Source organism: Trichechus manatus, unplaced genomic scaffold, assembly GCF_000243295.1.
Source record: "Trichechus manatus latirostris isolate Lorelei unplaced genomic scaffold, TriManLat1.0 scaffold00006, whole genome shotgun sequence".
Lineage (NCBI taxonomy): Eukaryota > Metazoa > Chordata > Mammalia > Sirenia > Trichechidae > Trichechus > Trichechus manatus.
In genome coordinates this window covers 27,871,325-27,887,829 of record NW_004443942.1, presented here as the reverse complement: position 1 = coordinate 27,887,829, position 16,505 = coordinate 27,871,325, and the positions used below count along the sequence as shown (strand labels likewise).

At 44.1% G+C, this 16,505-nt stretch overlaps 1 protein-coding gene across 2 annotated transcripts in view; it reads right to left on the bottom strand.

Moving 5' to 3' along the window:
- Positions 1–16,505, bottom strand: part of PRR5L (proline rich 5 like) — a 92,743-nt gene that overhangs the window by 54,302 nt on the left and 21,936 nt on the right. For both annotated transcript variants that reach the window (XM_004369805.2, XM_023738400.1), the window contains exons 2-3: positions 9,295–9,588; positions 7,135–7,215 (exon numbers count right to left, since the gene is read on the bottom strand). In XM_004369805.2, coding sequence (XP_004369862.1) covers positions 7,135–7,215; positions 9,295–9,458 — 245 coding nt within the window. In that variant the 5' untranslated portion in view covers positions 9,459–9,588. The remainder of the gene's footprint in view (positions 1–7,134; positions 7,216–9,294; positions 9,589–16,505) is intronic.

The window sequence follows — 16,505 nt, the reverse complement described above, 5'->3', positions numbered from 1 at the left end:
GTACCTCATCCAAACTGCCAGAGAAATCTTTACACAGTACTGCTCGTGGGGCAATTCATTACATCACCCTGCACTCTCACGGGTGGTACTCACACATCACTTATCACTTTATTATTGCTACATTTTCACAATAATAGGAGTAATAATGGCTATTATGTGCTGGATCCTGTCTTCAGGGCTTTTTTAGCATTATCTCAATCTTCCAAACCACCACGAGTTGGATGCTATTACTACACTCATTTTATAAAAAGAAAAGCACAGAGACTTACAAAAATGAAGTAACTTGCCCAAGGTCACACAGCTATCCTGTCTTGATCCCTGGTCTCTCTGATTCCAGAAGCTGCTCTCTGAACTAGTTAAAAAAGTTTATTGACCCTGGCATAGATCTTGCCCATAGTAGGGCTACCACAATTCACTGAATGGTGGGCTTGAGAATAACCTAGCCTGCTCTCTCCTTTCATATCTTCTTTCTGTTTGTTGCTTTTCAAGATGAAAATGATTTGAAGGGTAAACAAAATCATTATCTTCCTATGTCAACTTTTAGGACAAAGGCATTTCTACACCAAGAAGTCCGTTTCCACAGACACCCTCAGACGCCCCACCCCATCCCTCGGTCATGCCTCAGTCCTGTTGAGTTCATAGATCTATTCTGCAAACAGGTCTTCTGAAAGGAAAAAGAAATGGAAAAACCAAATCAAACCCAACTGTGCATTCAGATGTAGCCAGAGAGCAGCATGTCTGTCTCAGTGTTTTAGTTACTGAAATAAGGGCAGCTGTGTTTATTTCCATGCAGGCACTTGCAGATGTGGGGGCATGTGTGGGGCTGCTTGCTTTATTCAAATGAGACTTCCAGGTCACATATGGGCCTGGGACCTCTTTCAGGTTCTCAGGAACTGGCGCCTGTGTAATGGGAAAGCCAGCAGTTAAGAACTCGGCTGCTAACCAAAACGTCGGCAGTTCGAATCCACCAGGTGCTGCTTGTAAACCCTCTGGGGCAGTTCTACTCTGTCCTAGAGGGTCGTTGTAAGTCAGAATCGACTTAATGGCAATGGGTTTGGTTTTTTGGCTTTATGCCTGTCCTAACTACCATACAGACATGGCTAAAGGATAGAAACGTGGGTAACGGAAGCACTGGTTTTTAAAACATCTGACTTATTCCAGTCTCAATTCACATCTGAGCAATTAGTTTCAAACCCCAACCATATAGATACATCCGACCGTTCTGAAAATCAGCACTCTCTAACCCCAACGCAGGAAAGGGAGCTTGGGGGAATGTCATTCGCCTCTGGGAGGTTGAGAATCACAGTGCGTGATTTGAGATGCACTCACAGAGGCCATAGAATAGGAATGAGGGCAGAAAAAAAGTTAAGAGAACCACTGGCTTAACTCGTTCCAACCTAAAACCTCTCTCCCTGACAATGCAATACAGGGCAAAGAGCATAGGAGTCCAAGCTGACTGGAGTTCAAATCCTGCCTCCACCGTTTATAGCTGTGTGGCCCTAGACAAGTTATTTAGTTTCTCTTATCCATCATTTTGTCCTTTGTAAACTATTCAAAATAATACAGAGTCCCTGGGTGGTGCAAATGGTTAATGGGTTGGCTGCTAACCAAAAGGTTGGAGGTTCAAGTCCACCCAGAGGTGTCTCAGAAGAAAGAGTTGGAGATCGACTTCTGAAAAATCAGCCACTGAAAACCCTGTGCAGCACAGCTCTACTCTGACACACAGGGGTCGCCATGAGTCAGAGTCGACCTGACAGCAACTGGTGGTAGTGATGGTGGATAATAATGCTGACCTCGCAGGGCCCAGACGAGGGCTGAATGTATTGATGTATGTTAAAGAAGCCTAGCACTTCTCCTGGCACCTCAATCAGTGTTAGCTCCCTGCTCCCCCATTCCTGTGGCTTCCCGTGCTAGAATCTGGGAATGGACACCACCCACCAGCAATGCCTCTCCATGTGCACTAAAGCTAATCTTGTGAAGGGGTAGCTTGTTGCCCAAATTCAGTCCACAGATGTGTTTTGTTTGGCCTGCACCAATGTTTGGGGAAATTCAGATTATCAGCATTAAAAACTCAGTTGAGCATTACGCTCTTTTAAGATCTATCTATACGGGATCAGCTGGAAAGGTTGTGGAGAGATTGCAACACTTATACACTGTTGGTGGGAATGTAAAATGGTACAACCACTTTGGAAATCGATTCGGCACTTCCTTAAAAAACTAGAAATAGAAGTACCATACGATCCAGCTATCCTGCTCCTTGGAATATATCCCAGAGAAATAAGAGCCGTCACACAAATAGATATATGCACACCCACGTTCATTGGAGCACTGTTCACAATAGCAGAAAGACGGAAACAACCTAGGTGCCAATCAACGGACGAATGGATAAACAAATTATGGTATATTCACACAATGGAATACTACACAACATTAAAGAACAACAATGAAGTCATGAAACATAACATGGAGGAATCTGGAGGGCATTATGCTGAGTGAATTTAGTCAGTCACAGAAGGACAAATATTGTATAAGACCACTATTATAAGAACTCAAGAAAAAGTTTAAACACAGAAGACAACATTCTTTGATGGTTATGAGGGTGGGGAGGGAGGGTGAGTGTTATTCACTAACTAGGTAGTAGATAAGAATTATCTTAGGTGAAGGAAGGACAGCACACACTACAGGGGAAGTTAGCACAACTGAACTAAGAAGTTTCCTGAATACAATCAAACACTTTGAGGGACAGAGTAGCAGGGGTAGGAGTCTGGGGACCATGCTTTCAGGGGACATCTAGGTCACCTGGCATAACAAAGCTTATTAAGAAAATGTTCCGCATCCTACTTTGGTGAGTGGCGTATGGGGTCTTAAAAGCTTGCAAGCGGCCATCTAAGATGCATCAGTTGGTCCCAACCACCTGGAGTAAAGGAGAATGGAGAACACCAAAGACACAAGGAAAGTATTAGCCCAAGAGACAGAAAGGGCTGACTTCATCAGCCTGAGGCCAGAAGAACTAGATGGTGCCCAGCTACCACCAATGATCACCCTGACAAGGAACACAACAGAGAGTCCCGATGGAGCAGGAAAAAGGTGGGGTACAGAACTCAAATTCTAGTAAAAAGACCAGACTTAATGGACTGAGACTGGAGGAACCCTGGAAAGCATGGCCCCTGGATTCTCTATCAGCCCAGAACTAAAACAATTTCCTAGGCCAACTCCTCAGACAAAGATTGGACTGGACTGTGGGACATAAAATGATACTCATCAAGAGCATGCTTCTTAGCTCAAGTAGATACATGAGACTAAAGGGGCAGCTTCTGTCCGGAGGTGAGATAAGAAGGCAGAGAGCGTTAGGAGCTGGTTGAATGGACATGGGGAATCAGGAGTGGAAAGGAGGAGTGTGCTGTCGCTGTACAGGAAGAGCAATAAGGGTCACATAACAATTTATGTATAAATTTTTGTATAAGAGACTAACTTGAAACGTAAACTTTCACTTAAACTACAACAATAAACAAATAAAAAAAAAAGATCTACCTATATGGGATCAAACCGACAACAGTGACTTGAAAGATGAAGAGGGCATTGAGCTTATGCTAACCGGGGAGGAACAATGCAGTAAAGGAGGGTGAGAATGGTTGCACAACTCAAAGAATCTAATCAGTGTCACTGAATTGTGTATGTAGAAACTTGACGTATGTTTGTGCTGTGTATATTCTCAACAACAACAACGAAAATGAAGTAAATTATTAACAACAAACAAAAAAAGTCAGGAAATTTCACATTAAAAAGACTTGAATTCCAGTTCTTCTTGAGAAATGAGATGTTATCACTAGACCCACATTCTGCCAGAGTAAGCCCCTTTGGACAGAGGGTGAGCTCTCCAGGTCGCTACTGTGTAGCAGGCTGGCTACACTCATTTAGAAGACCTGCTTGGCCCCTGAAGGCTTCAAGGTTAGCAGCTCGTGGGCTAACGGGGCTGGGAACCGTGGCACGGCCTGTACCTTTCCTAGCTGCCCACAAACAAAGCTTTTAAGTATAATTTCAGGATGGATCGCCTTAAGTGAGGAACAATTAGCAAGTTTCTGAGTCACTGTTGTATTTGTTTATACTTCTATTGTGAGCTAGAACCCTCTGTGGAAAGGCCAGGATCTTAGTTCTTGCAGTAAAACTGAGTGTGAGACTTGGGAGTTGGCTGACCCAGATTTGCTCCTGTCCCTCAACTTCTCGGGGCCTCAATTTCCTCATCTGTAAAGTGAGGCCTTGGGTTAAATGATCTCTATTGTCTCTTCCCATATTATGTACTTATTATGCAAATTTCAAGCCTAGGGACAGAAATTTTAACGCAACTGTTTACTTACGAGCTCTAAAGCTTTTAATGAAAGTAGAGCTCTTAAAACACCTCACTGACTTTTAACACAGACCTTAATAAATGTAAACAGGATCGAATAACGGCCTTGTTTATTGTTCTGCCAGCTCCAGGGTTGGGCCTTTACCCTTGATATTCTGCACTTTACACACTAGAGACAAATCAACACCAGGACATTAAAAGACCTGATGGCTCAACTTCCTGTCCCTGGGAGACTTGGTGCTCTGGGCCCTGCCTGCCTCTCTACCCTCATTTTACCACAACACAAACCAAACCACATCACTAGCCCACCCTGGAGCTCTACTCACGGGGGCCTTTTTTCAGTTCCTTGCTCTGCCACCACAGGACCTCTGCACCTAGACTTCCTCTACCTGGAGACTTCTTCACCTCGTTACTTCCCACTGATCCTTCTCATCACAGCACAAGCATCACATCCACCATTCCCAGCCTCCCTGGCAAGAGCAAGCCATCCTAGGATATGCTTTCATCATACGGCTGCGTTGTAGCAGCTGCCACAGTTGCACTTTTACGTTTATTTGTGTGATTAGTTCACTAATAATTATCTCCCTGACTTAATATAAATTCCAGGAGGGAAGGGTCCATGTCTGTCTTTGCTCATTGTTGTCTCTCCAGTGCCTGGCCAACAGAGGGGGGTGCTCAAATATTTATTGAGTGAGTGAGCGAATGAGTGAGCCAATAGGTGAGTGAAAAGCTGACACTGTTCTATCAAAAAGATTCTAGATGATAATAATTTCCTCAAGGACAAGGACTATGCTTTATTGAGGTTTGTATCCCCAGAGACTAATGATAATGATGACGACAACAATGAGAGCTACAAGTACCAAGCAATTAATGTGCTTCAGACACTGTTTTAACAGATTATTTCTATAGTAACTCAATTTAACCTTCATAATAATCCTGTGGAAGGAGGTACACTTAATATCCTCATTTCAGTAAGAGGAAACTTGGACACAAGGAAGTTGATAACTTGCCTAAATCACTTAGCCACTAAGAGAAAGAGTAGCAATAAAATCCCAGGCAGTCAGGTTCCAACCACTGGGCAATACTGGTGCCTGATGTGGGCTGAATTGGTGATGCAGTGATTGAGAGCTCTGCTGTTAACCAAAAGGCCAGGAGTTTGAATCCACCAGCTGCTCCTTGGAAACCCTGTGGGGCAGTTCTACTATAGGGTCCTATAGGGTCGCTATGAGTCGGAATTGGCTCCACGGCAATGGGGTTTTGTTTTTGTATGAATTGTGTCTCCCTAAAATACGTGCTGGAATGCTAACCCCTGTAGGGGTGGATGTCATGCTGTTTGGAAATACAGTTTTACTGGTTATGTTAATGAGGCCATCAGTGTAGGGTGTGACCTAAACCTAATCACATCTGAGTTATAAAAAGAGCAGATTAGACACACAGTCACGTACACTCAAGGGAAGACAGACGCCACGTGAGGATCATCTACAAGCCAAGGAGCCAAGAAACGCCCAGGGCTACCAACAAGACAGGAACCAACATGGCTGAGACCCTGATTTGGAAACTCCAGAACTGCAAGAAAATAAATTTCTGTTCTTTAAAGTCACCCACTTGTGGTATTTGTTTTACAGCAGCACCAGGTAACTATGATTACGCCTAATGTGGTACCTACACATGTTGTTGTTGTTAGATACGAGTTGATTCCGACTCGTAGTAACCCCACGTGACGGAGTAGAACTGCCCCCATAGGGTTTCCTAGGCTGTCGTCTTTACAGGAGCAGACCGCCAGGTCATTTCTCCCAGGGAGCCACTGGGTAGGCTCTAACCACCAACCTTTCAGTTAGCAGCCGAACACTTAACTGTTGTGCCACCAGGGCTCCTTGCCGGATGCATAAGTAGAGAATAAACAATAGCTACCATCTATCAGTGGGGACACTGGTGGTCCCATGGTAGAATTCTCACCTTCCACAAGGGAGACGGAGCCCTGGTGGCACAGTGCTTAAGCACTTGGCTGCTAACTAAAAGGTCAGTGGTTTGAACCCGGTTGCTACGTGGGAGAAAGATGTGGCAGTCTGCTTCTGTAAAGATTTACAGCCTTAGAAACCTTATGGGGCAGTTGTACTCTGTCCTATAGGGTTGATAAGAGTCAGAATTTGACTCTACAGCAATGGGTTTTGTTTTGTTTTGTTTTGTTTTGTTTTTGATGAGGGAGACCCAAGTTCAATTTCCAGCCAACGCGCTTTTATGCTTAGCTACCACCCGTCTGTCAGTGGAAGCTTGCATGTTGCTATGATGCTGACCGAGTTTCAGCAGAGCTTCTAGACTAAGACAGACTAGGAAGAAAGGCCTGGCAATCTACTTCTGAAAATCAGCCACTGAAAACCCTATGGATCACAATGGTCTGATCCACAACCAATCATGGGAATGGTGCAGGACCAGGCAGTGTTTCATTCCGTTGTGCATGGGATCGTCATGAGCCAGGGGTCAACTGGATGGCAGCTAACAACAACACCACCATCTAACTACCCACCCCAACACACACACACACACACACACACACACACACACACACACACTCTGTATACATAAACAAACGGATGAATCCTCTCTGGATCAGAACTATAGACAGATAAGGGTCTCAGAACTCAACCACCACAAGAGCAATATAATAGCTCAGAGATGAAGTAACAAGAACCGAACAGAAAAGAAACCCCTTCAGATAAGGCTCCTGGTGGGGTAGCCTCTCTTCCCCCAATTCAGGCCCATGGGGAAACGGCCTTGGTCTGGCCACCTACCTGATATTTTCGTTCAGTGCATAGAGCTCGTTGCTTTGCAAGCCGCCTCCTTTGAAGACGTTGATCACAGCTGTCTGGACGCTGTGGGGAAATAGAAATTAACTTCTGGTTGGAGGATCTGCCTACTCAGGGCCATCTCAACAAGCAGCACAGGGCTGACAGCATGTGGAAGGGGCAGGAAGCCCATGCCACAATCACTGCCACACTTTCCATCCCTGGAATCCATCCTTTCCTTCCCAGGGTCCTTGGAGAAGAAAGAAGATTGACGTCAAAGGAGCACAAAGGTAGTTCCTGCCGTCTCACAGGCCAGCAAGTCTTCCTCCCTGGCCCCTCTGGCAGCCCAGCTGGTGAGCGGCAACAATCAAAGCACAGGCAGTGGAGTCTGCTCTGAGCAAACTGCCTGCCCAGCAAGCTAGGCCTGAAAGCATTCACAATGGCGTTAACTGTAAACAGGAGCCAGACTGGGGTTTTCTCACCTAGGAGGCTGCTGTCTTCACAGAGCAGGCTGGCAGCCTGGGACTAATATGAAATGATAATTCCTTGCCTTTTTAAAAGAAATTGTGATAAAATAGATATAACAAAATTTGCCATTTCAACCATTTTTTAAGTGTACGATTCAGTGTCATTAACTATACTCACCATGTACCACAAACCTTTTCATCACCTCAAACAGAAACTCAGTACTTACGCAATAACTTCCCATTCGACCTCTCCCCCAGCCCTTAGGAACCTCAAATCTACTTTCTGTCTCTATGTATTTGCATGTTCTAGATATTTCATATAAGTAGGATCATACTATATCTGGCTACTTTCTCTTAACAATGTTTTCAAGGTTCATCCATGTTATAAAGAGAACTTCATTTCTCTTCATGGCTGAGTAATAGTCCATTGTGTGGATATACCACATTTTGTTTATCCGTTCATCTGTTGATGGACACATGGGTTGCTTCCTCTTTTTGGTTACTGTAAATAATGCTGCTATAAATACTGGGATATAAGTATCTGTTTGAGTCCCTGATTTCAAGTCCTCTGGGTATATACTGAGGAGTGGAATTGCTGGGTCATAAGGTTAATTCTGTGTTTAACTTTTTGAGGACTTTTTTTTTTTCTTTTTTAATGGGAGCCCTGGTGACGCAGTTGTTAAGGGCTCAGCTGCTAACCAAAAGGTCGGCAGTTCGCATCCACCAGCCGCTCCTTTGAAATCCTATGAGGCAGTTCTACTCTATCCTATAGGGTCGCTAGGAGTCAGAATTGACTCACGCCAACGGGTTTGGTTTTTGTTTTTTTTCCTTTTTTAAAGCACTTTTCTTGGAAGAATTTCACATGGGCTAGCCTCACTTCCACCTTTTATTCCCTCTCTTGTAAGGTATAAGGCAGTAAGTACAGTTAGTGCCTTGAGGGGCCAGTTAGGACTTGACTCCTTGGTCTCTGGGACTCCAGCCCAGTATTTCAGCAAGGAGCTGATTACAATCTTGGCTACACCAAGGGGCACTGGACTTTTTTTAAAGAACAAGGATCCATTTAACACCAAAACATTTCAGAGTTCTCCCCTCCACTCACACCATAGTTGTGCTTTTTTGTCCATTCATTGAAAAAACCCATAATGACCCAAATTACAAAGAATTCAGTAATGCTTTAAAATAATGATGCACTTAATTTACCCAAAAAGTATCTGCATAGATTGGAAAAGTAGTACCCAGAGAAATGCAAGAAATAATATTTATTCTGTTTCTACTCCATGCTTGGTGTACAAAAGGTCAGCTAGACAGCCTACAAAAGCTCTCAGCTTCTCCTCTGAAGTGCCTGTGGCTCACAGATACTGGTAATCCTTGGCTTATGCCACTCATTTAGCTTTTCATAAATACGTGTCTTATCTACCAAGTGATAGCAGGTTACTGGAGGGCAGGCTCTGTGTCACATACATACTTATATGGCCCCACCCTGGGGTACAATCCAGTTTGGAGTGTGATTAATGGGCCAGTTAACTGACTCCCATACACCAGAGGCTCCAGAAATTTTTTAAAAAACTTGCTCTTTTCATGAATTAACACGACTATAAATCACCACTTTCCAGAAGCAGCAGCTACGTCAGGGTCAGATGCCACCTGGCACTGCTGCGGTCCTTCGCAGCCCTCACTCCACACTAGCTACCTCTCTTACCTGTTCCAGGCCGAGTTGGAGCCCAGCTGCAGAGCCTGTCGGGCTGCTTGGAATCGGGGCAGGTCGCTGAGCACTGGAGAGCTCATGAAGCGCGGTCTTGGCCTGCGGAAGGAGCCCATCTTGTGGAACTCAGTGGGCAGGCTGGGAGGGAAGCCGCGGGTCATAAGTTCAGGTGTAGGGACAGTTTCTCCTTTCGACCACCAGGTTCCAACTGCCCGCAGAAAGGGCTGCTTCTGCTCCCAGGGCTGCCTTCTGGCCCTCAGGCTTTTTTAAACCCACAAATGCAGCCAACACCTGAAGAGAGAGGGCAACTTTTATTGAGAACTCCTGGGCACAGCAGACCACATCTTAGAGGAAGTTGGCTGGGACTTTCCAGCCAAACTATCCTAAAAACAACTCTGCGACCCAACAATAACACTCCTATACCCCACAGATTCCCATTCACAAGATTTTGCAGGTCCCTTTTTGGTTATACCAGTGTGGTCACCCCAAAGTGGGAAGGCAGTGATAATGGGGCCAAGTGGAGGCCAGTCCTACAGAAAAGTGATTCCTAAGCTGTGCTTGACGCTGGTTCCGACAAACATTCATCAAAGTTTGGGCCCTGGCTGGGTTTCTGTGGACCCCACAATGTGTGGATTAAGAGATGGCTTTTAAAAATGCCCGGAGAATGCAGAAGCTTCTTGTCCTGGCCCTGAAGACCTTCCGCCATAGACTCTCACATGCCAGTTCATGCTGTATTGCTCAGCATTTCCCAAAGCATCAGTCCTCCTCACTCAGGCATGTCACTTCCCTTACCTGTCGCTCATTCATTCCTTTTATCAGGACATACTTACTGTTTACTATTTGTTAACCACTGTGAGCTGTGGAGGACCCACAGATTTCTAAGCATAGTCCATGCCTTCAAGCGGCTCAAGGGTTATGGAGAAGACAAGTTGTTCATGTATTCATTCACACAACCAATATTTACTTAGCAAATATTTAGTGAGCACCTACTATGTGTCAGGCACTCACTTAGACAATGGTGGCCCCAGGCAACATGGTCCTGGCCCTATGGAACTTACAACCAGCAGATACTGTTCCACGTCATGCACAGTCCCTCTCCCAAGCTTTTGATCGTGTCTACTGCTTCCTCTGCCCAGAATTTCCTTCCTTTTCTTCTCTCCTTATCCAAATCCAACTTACCCTACAGGGTTGGGTTTAAGAGTGCTATCCCCTTGTAGCATTTCCTGGGAGGTTTTATGGCTGAGTGGTTAAAGACAATGGCTTTGCAGTCAACCTGGGTTCGAGTCTTAACTCAGCTACTCACAAATTGTGTGACTTTGGGTAAATTACTTAACCTCACTAAGAGGCCTTGGTTGTTACCAATTCCAACTTCACCAGCCTGGTGTGAGATGAAATGAGAGATACAACGCACCCAGCAGAAAGGCAGACCTATGGCCCTCAAGCATTGGCTCTTTTCATCCAGATCAATCTCTTTCTTTCCTCTGCACCTTTGGACCTGCAATTTCAGTGTTCTTACTCTTTAATGAGTTTAAGTCTAAATCACTGACTTAAAATGAGTTTTGGAGCTGGTCAGCGTTATAGTCACGTTTTTCTTGAGGGTTTAAGGTTTAGCCCCAAAGTATTCTCACTGCTACCTCTCTCACCAGCTAACTCTGTTACATCCCCAAAACCAACACTGAAACAAAAGAGATATTCCAGCCAAAAACGTCAACCTTCCAGTTCGCAGAGGGAAGTTTTGAAACCACAGCTGCAGCGTTTGAAGAAAGAGGCACCAGTGTGCCACCTCCAAATTAAACAGGCTGCTCTGGTTGGAAGAGGAGCAAGGCAGCTGAGATGGGCACTAAGGCATTCCATGGAGTATACTATAGGAGTGGGGGGTGTGTGTGCAAGGAATAGTAATAGCAGTGAACTTGTAATTTAAAAAAAAAAAAAAGTTGCCATCAAGTCAATTCCAACTTATGGCAACCTCACGTGTTACAGAGCAGAATTGCCCCATAGGGTTTTCTTAGCTGTGATCTTTACAGAGGAGCCCCTAGTGGTGCAATGGTTAAGTGCTCAGCTGCTAACCGAAAGGTTGATGATTCGAATCCACTCAGAAGCTCCACAAGATACAGCCTAGGAAACGCTAGGGGGCCATTCTACTCTATCACATAGGCTCACTTATGAGTCAGAATTGACTTGACAGCACAACAACGGAAGCAGTTAGCCAGGCCTTTCTTCCACAGAACAGCTGGGTGGATTTGAACTGCCAATCATTAGGTTAGCAGCCAATCAAAAACCACTTGCACCACCCAAGCTGTTGGGAACTTGTAATACCAAGAGTCAAAAAAGAAATAGCTTGTCATGCTTTTTAAATTTCCTTTTTTAAAGAAAAGCACACTTGTGAACCATTTTATTTTCTTGTCTCTCCTTTTCTGCCCCACTACCCTATGCTCAGAATGAGCCAATAATTACTAAAATTTATCATGCAAAAGCCTGTTAACTTTCAACAGGTCTCAATAACTTCACAAATGCCACTAGAATCTGGAGGGCAAAAAAAAACAACCAAACCCGTGGCCACGGAGTCGATTCCAATTCAGAGTGACCCAACAGGACAGAGTAGAACTACCCCATAGCATTCCCAAGGAGCAGCTGGTGGATTCGAACTGCCATCCTTCTGGTTAGCAGCCAAGCTCTTAACCACTGTGCCATAGGGCTCCAGAATTTGGAAAATCTATACAAATCAAAGAATGAGGTGCAAAAGAAATAAAACCACGGATGCCCCTTCAGAATTCTTAAACTGGCAAGCTTTAGAATTCAACTTTGCCCAAGAAAAGTCACACTATTTAGACAGGATCCATTTTGCCGCCCTTCTTTAAATGTGCCTGCTAAGTGCAATTCCTCTGTGTAATTACAGGATAGTAACTTTTTTTATGAGGATCTTAAACCTGAGGTGATGGCGCTGCCTCCCACTCCCAGCACTTGCACAGGGAAGTAGAAAGGTGGGAATGGATTGTTCCAGGTGTTTACCCTCCCCCTTCCTGTTGACTCCAGGAGGCTGAGAGACACTGGGGATCACGGGGCTGGCTCCTCTTCACCTCTGTAAGCGCTCCCCAGGCCCCCACTCCAAGCCATCTGAGTATCCAGCAAAGCACACAGGCAGCCCGTTCCTCTTCTAAATAAGGACAATTTTCAGCCTAAACGACAAGGACTGCAGCTCCCGCAGCTTTGAGTCAACTGCAGAGTAACAAAGAACGGGGAGCTGCCTCTGACTCATTTTTCACCTCCCAAATCTGCCCCTCTAAAAACAAAAAAAAAACCAAACCCATTGCCATCAAGTTGATTCCAGTTCACAGTGACCCTACAGGACAGAGTAGAACTGCCCCATAGGGTTTCCAAGGAGCGCCTAGTGGATTCCAACTACCGACCTTTTGGTTAGCAGCCAGCCTCTTAACCACTATGTCCCCAGGGTTTCCTCTGCCCCCCAGGGATTGTAAAATCGAAAAGAAGCTTCGATTCTGTAGGAAGGTGCTGTGGGGTTACAGGGAGAGAGACAGATGCCAGCCATATCTTCAAAAAGAATCTTTGATGTGGTGAAAAAAATGTGAAACTGTTCACAACAGATCAGTAAGTAAGCATTTAGAACAGTGCCTGGCAAACAGCAAGTGCCACATAAGTGTTTGCTAAATAAATAAAATAACTTGTTGTTGAGAGTCTCAGATCCTGACAGGCTGAGGAGAATCTGAACTGTCTTTGTTTCCACCATTCCGACCTCCTAAACAGAGCCAAGAGGCCTCCCTAGAGCACCAGAGAGGAAGCTGTTGGGAGCGTTGACAAGAGTGGCCTAAAGGGAAAAGCTGACACACCCTGTATCCACCTGCTACAGCGCAGGTCCCTCAGGCACAGGCTTGTCCTGACCTAAATATGAAAAATCAGAAAACGACGAACCAGATGGGGCCTCGGAGTGGAGTCAACCCAGGTCCTAGCTTACAAATGACAAAAGTGAAGCCCAGAGAAACAAAGGAACTTGTCCAAGGTCACCAGGGTAGGAGACAGCCAGGACTGGCTAGAACTCAAGTTCCCTGATTCCTGATCTGGAGAGCTCCCCAGCCTCCACTTCGGCATTGGGTCTTATTCGTCTTTGTATCCTTAGGTCTCAGCTTGCTGCTCGGAGATAAAGATGAAGGAAAAGAATAGGAAGTTAGGCACTGCCACAATAAGTAAACTTACTCAAAAACAAAACCATTTGAAGATCAGAGAGGTTAAGTAACCTGCCCAAAGTTACACAGCTAATAAGCAGCAAATCAGTGACTGCAGTTCAGATGATCTGCCTAATTTCCCAGCCCATTCCCACTTTGCCCTGCTACCAGACAAGGCAGAAAACCAAAATCAAAGCTACCAAATTAGTTAGGATTGTCCAGACACCAGACTTCATATGAGAATTTAAATCTCATGCCCTTGAGATAAATAAGCTGACACAAAGAATTCTATGACTATATCTGATGAAGGATAGAGGTGTGGTGAGGAAAAAGGATGAAGGGGAAAAGCACAGATTGCCTTTATTAGACACCCCATCCTTTACTAGCTGTGTGACCTTGGGTAAGTTACTCGACCTCTCTGAGACTCAAAATCCTCCCACATGAAATGAGGATGCTAATAGTGACCACCTCAGGATTATATGAGGATCAAATGAGTAAACATTTGTAAAGTATTTAGAACAGTGCCTGGCAAATAGCATTATGCTTGGTAAAGCAGAGGGTCAACGAAAAAAAGGAAGGCTCTCAATGAGATGGACTGATACAGCAGCTGCAACAACCGGCTCAAGCATAACAATGATCATGAGGATGGCGCAGGACCGGGCAGCATTTCGTTCTGTTGTACATGGGGTTGCTGTGAGTCCAAACCAACTCGGAGCCACCTAACAACAACAATCTAAGTGTTTGTTAAATAAATAAAATAACTTGTTATTTCTAAATCTCCAAGCAATGAAGGCAGTGGGAACACAGCAACATTTCCCTCTGCTGCTGGAGACCTCAGCAGCATCTGGAAATACTCAGCTCGGGAAGAGGCAAGACCTCTGAGCTCCATCACGGTAACTCACGGATTTATTTACTGAGCCCACACATCTGGGTAGCACGTTTCTCAGTTTCAAAGCTTTTCCATACATCAACTCACTTCTAAGTTTTATCCCAACTCAATAAGGCAGGTTGAGCAGGGATTAACTCACGGATTAGGAAACTGAGGTTAAACGAGTTGGATAAGGCTAGAAAGCAATTAAGTCAGGGACCAGAATTTGACCGAAAGCAACCTCAAGTGTGGCCCACCATGTGTGCCTTGCCGCGAGAGTCTTCTTTTTATTATGAAACACACTTAAAAAAGAGTTTTAAGTATGAAACAGGCCTCCTAATTGCTCAGGATAAAGATGAAGGAAAAGGATAAAAATAAGGTGTCAGCTGCCTTCCTGGAACAATCTTAAAAAAATACACACACAGCTTAAGTAATGATAATAAACTACTAGCTACTTACGAAATGGAAACGCGGTGGTGCAGTGGTTAAGAGCTACGGTGAGCTTGGCTGCTAACCTAAGGGTCAGCAGTTTGAATCCACCAGCCACTCCTTGGAAACCCTATGGGGCAGTTCTACTCCATCCCATAGGGTCACTATGAGTCGGAACCGACTCGATGGCAACAGGTTTGGTTTGGTTTTTTACTTAAGAAACAGAATGTCACTGATACCTAGGAAACCCTGGGTGCTCCTGTTTTTCTGATAATAGCATATTCACTTATTGTAAAAAACGTTAACATTAACAAATTTGAAAACCTAGAGGAAATGGATACATTTCTAGAAACACACTACTTACGCAAACTATCACAAAGTGATGTTGAAAATCTGAACAGACCCATAACAACAGAAGAGACTGAAAAGGTAATAAAAAAAACTCCCAATGAAAAAAAGCCCTGGCCCAGATGGCTTCACTGGAGAATTCTACCAAACACTCAGCGAACAGCTTGTACCAGTACTACTCAAACTATTTCAGAACATAGAAAAGGAAGCGACACTTGCAATTTCATTCTATGAAGCCACCATAACCCCGATACCAAAACCAGGCAAAGACATCACAAAAAAATTACAGACCCATACCTCTCATGAATATAGATGCAAAAATTCTCAACAAAATTCTAGCCAACAGAATTCAGCATCATATCAAAAAAATAATACACCACGACCAAGTAGGATTCACACCAGATATACAAGGATGGTTCAACATTAGAAAAATCAATCAAAGTAATCCACCACATAAATAAAAGGAAAGAAAAGAATCACATGATCATCTCAATTGATGCAGAAAAGGCATTCGACAAAGGCCAACACCCGTTCCTGATAAAAACTCTCAATCAAATATGTATAGAAGGGAAATTTCTCAACATAATAAAGGGCACCTATACAAAACCAATGGCCAACATCATTCTTAACGGAGAGAGGTTGAAAAGATTCTCCTTGAGAACAGGAACAAGACAAGGATGCCCTGTATCACCACTCCTATTTAACATTGTGCTGGAAGTTCTAGCTAGAGCAATAAGACAAGAAAAAGAAATAAAGGGCATCCAAATAGGTAATGAAGAAGTTAAACTGTCCCTGTTTGCAGATGATATGATACTATACACAGAAAACCCTACAGACTCCACGAGGAAACTACTGGAACTAACAGAAAGATTCAGCAGAGTAGCAGAATACAAGATAAACATACAAAAATCAGCTGGATTCCTATACACCAATAAAGAGAACAATGAAAAGGAAATCAGGAAAACAACACCATTTATTAACAGCCCCTAAAAAAAAAAAAATACTTAGGGATGTAAAAACCTATACAAAGAAAACTACAAAACACTACTGCATGAAACCCAAAGGGATCTACATAAATGAAAAAATATACCATGCGCATGAACAGTTAGACTCAACGTAGTGAAAATGACAGTTCTACCCAAAGCAATTTACAAATACAATGCAATCCTGATCAAAATACTAACAACATTCTATAAAGAGATGGAAAAACTAATCATTAACTTTATATGGAAAGGGAAGAAGCCCCAAATAAGTAAAGCACTATTGAAGGAGAAGAATAAAGTAGGAGGACTCACACTACCTGACCTTAGAACCTACTATACAGCTACAGTAGTCAAAACAGCCTGGTACTGGTACAACAGATACATTGACCAATGGAACAGAAT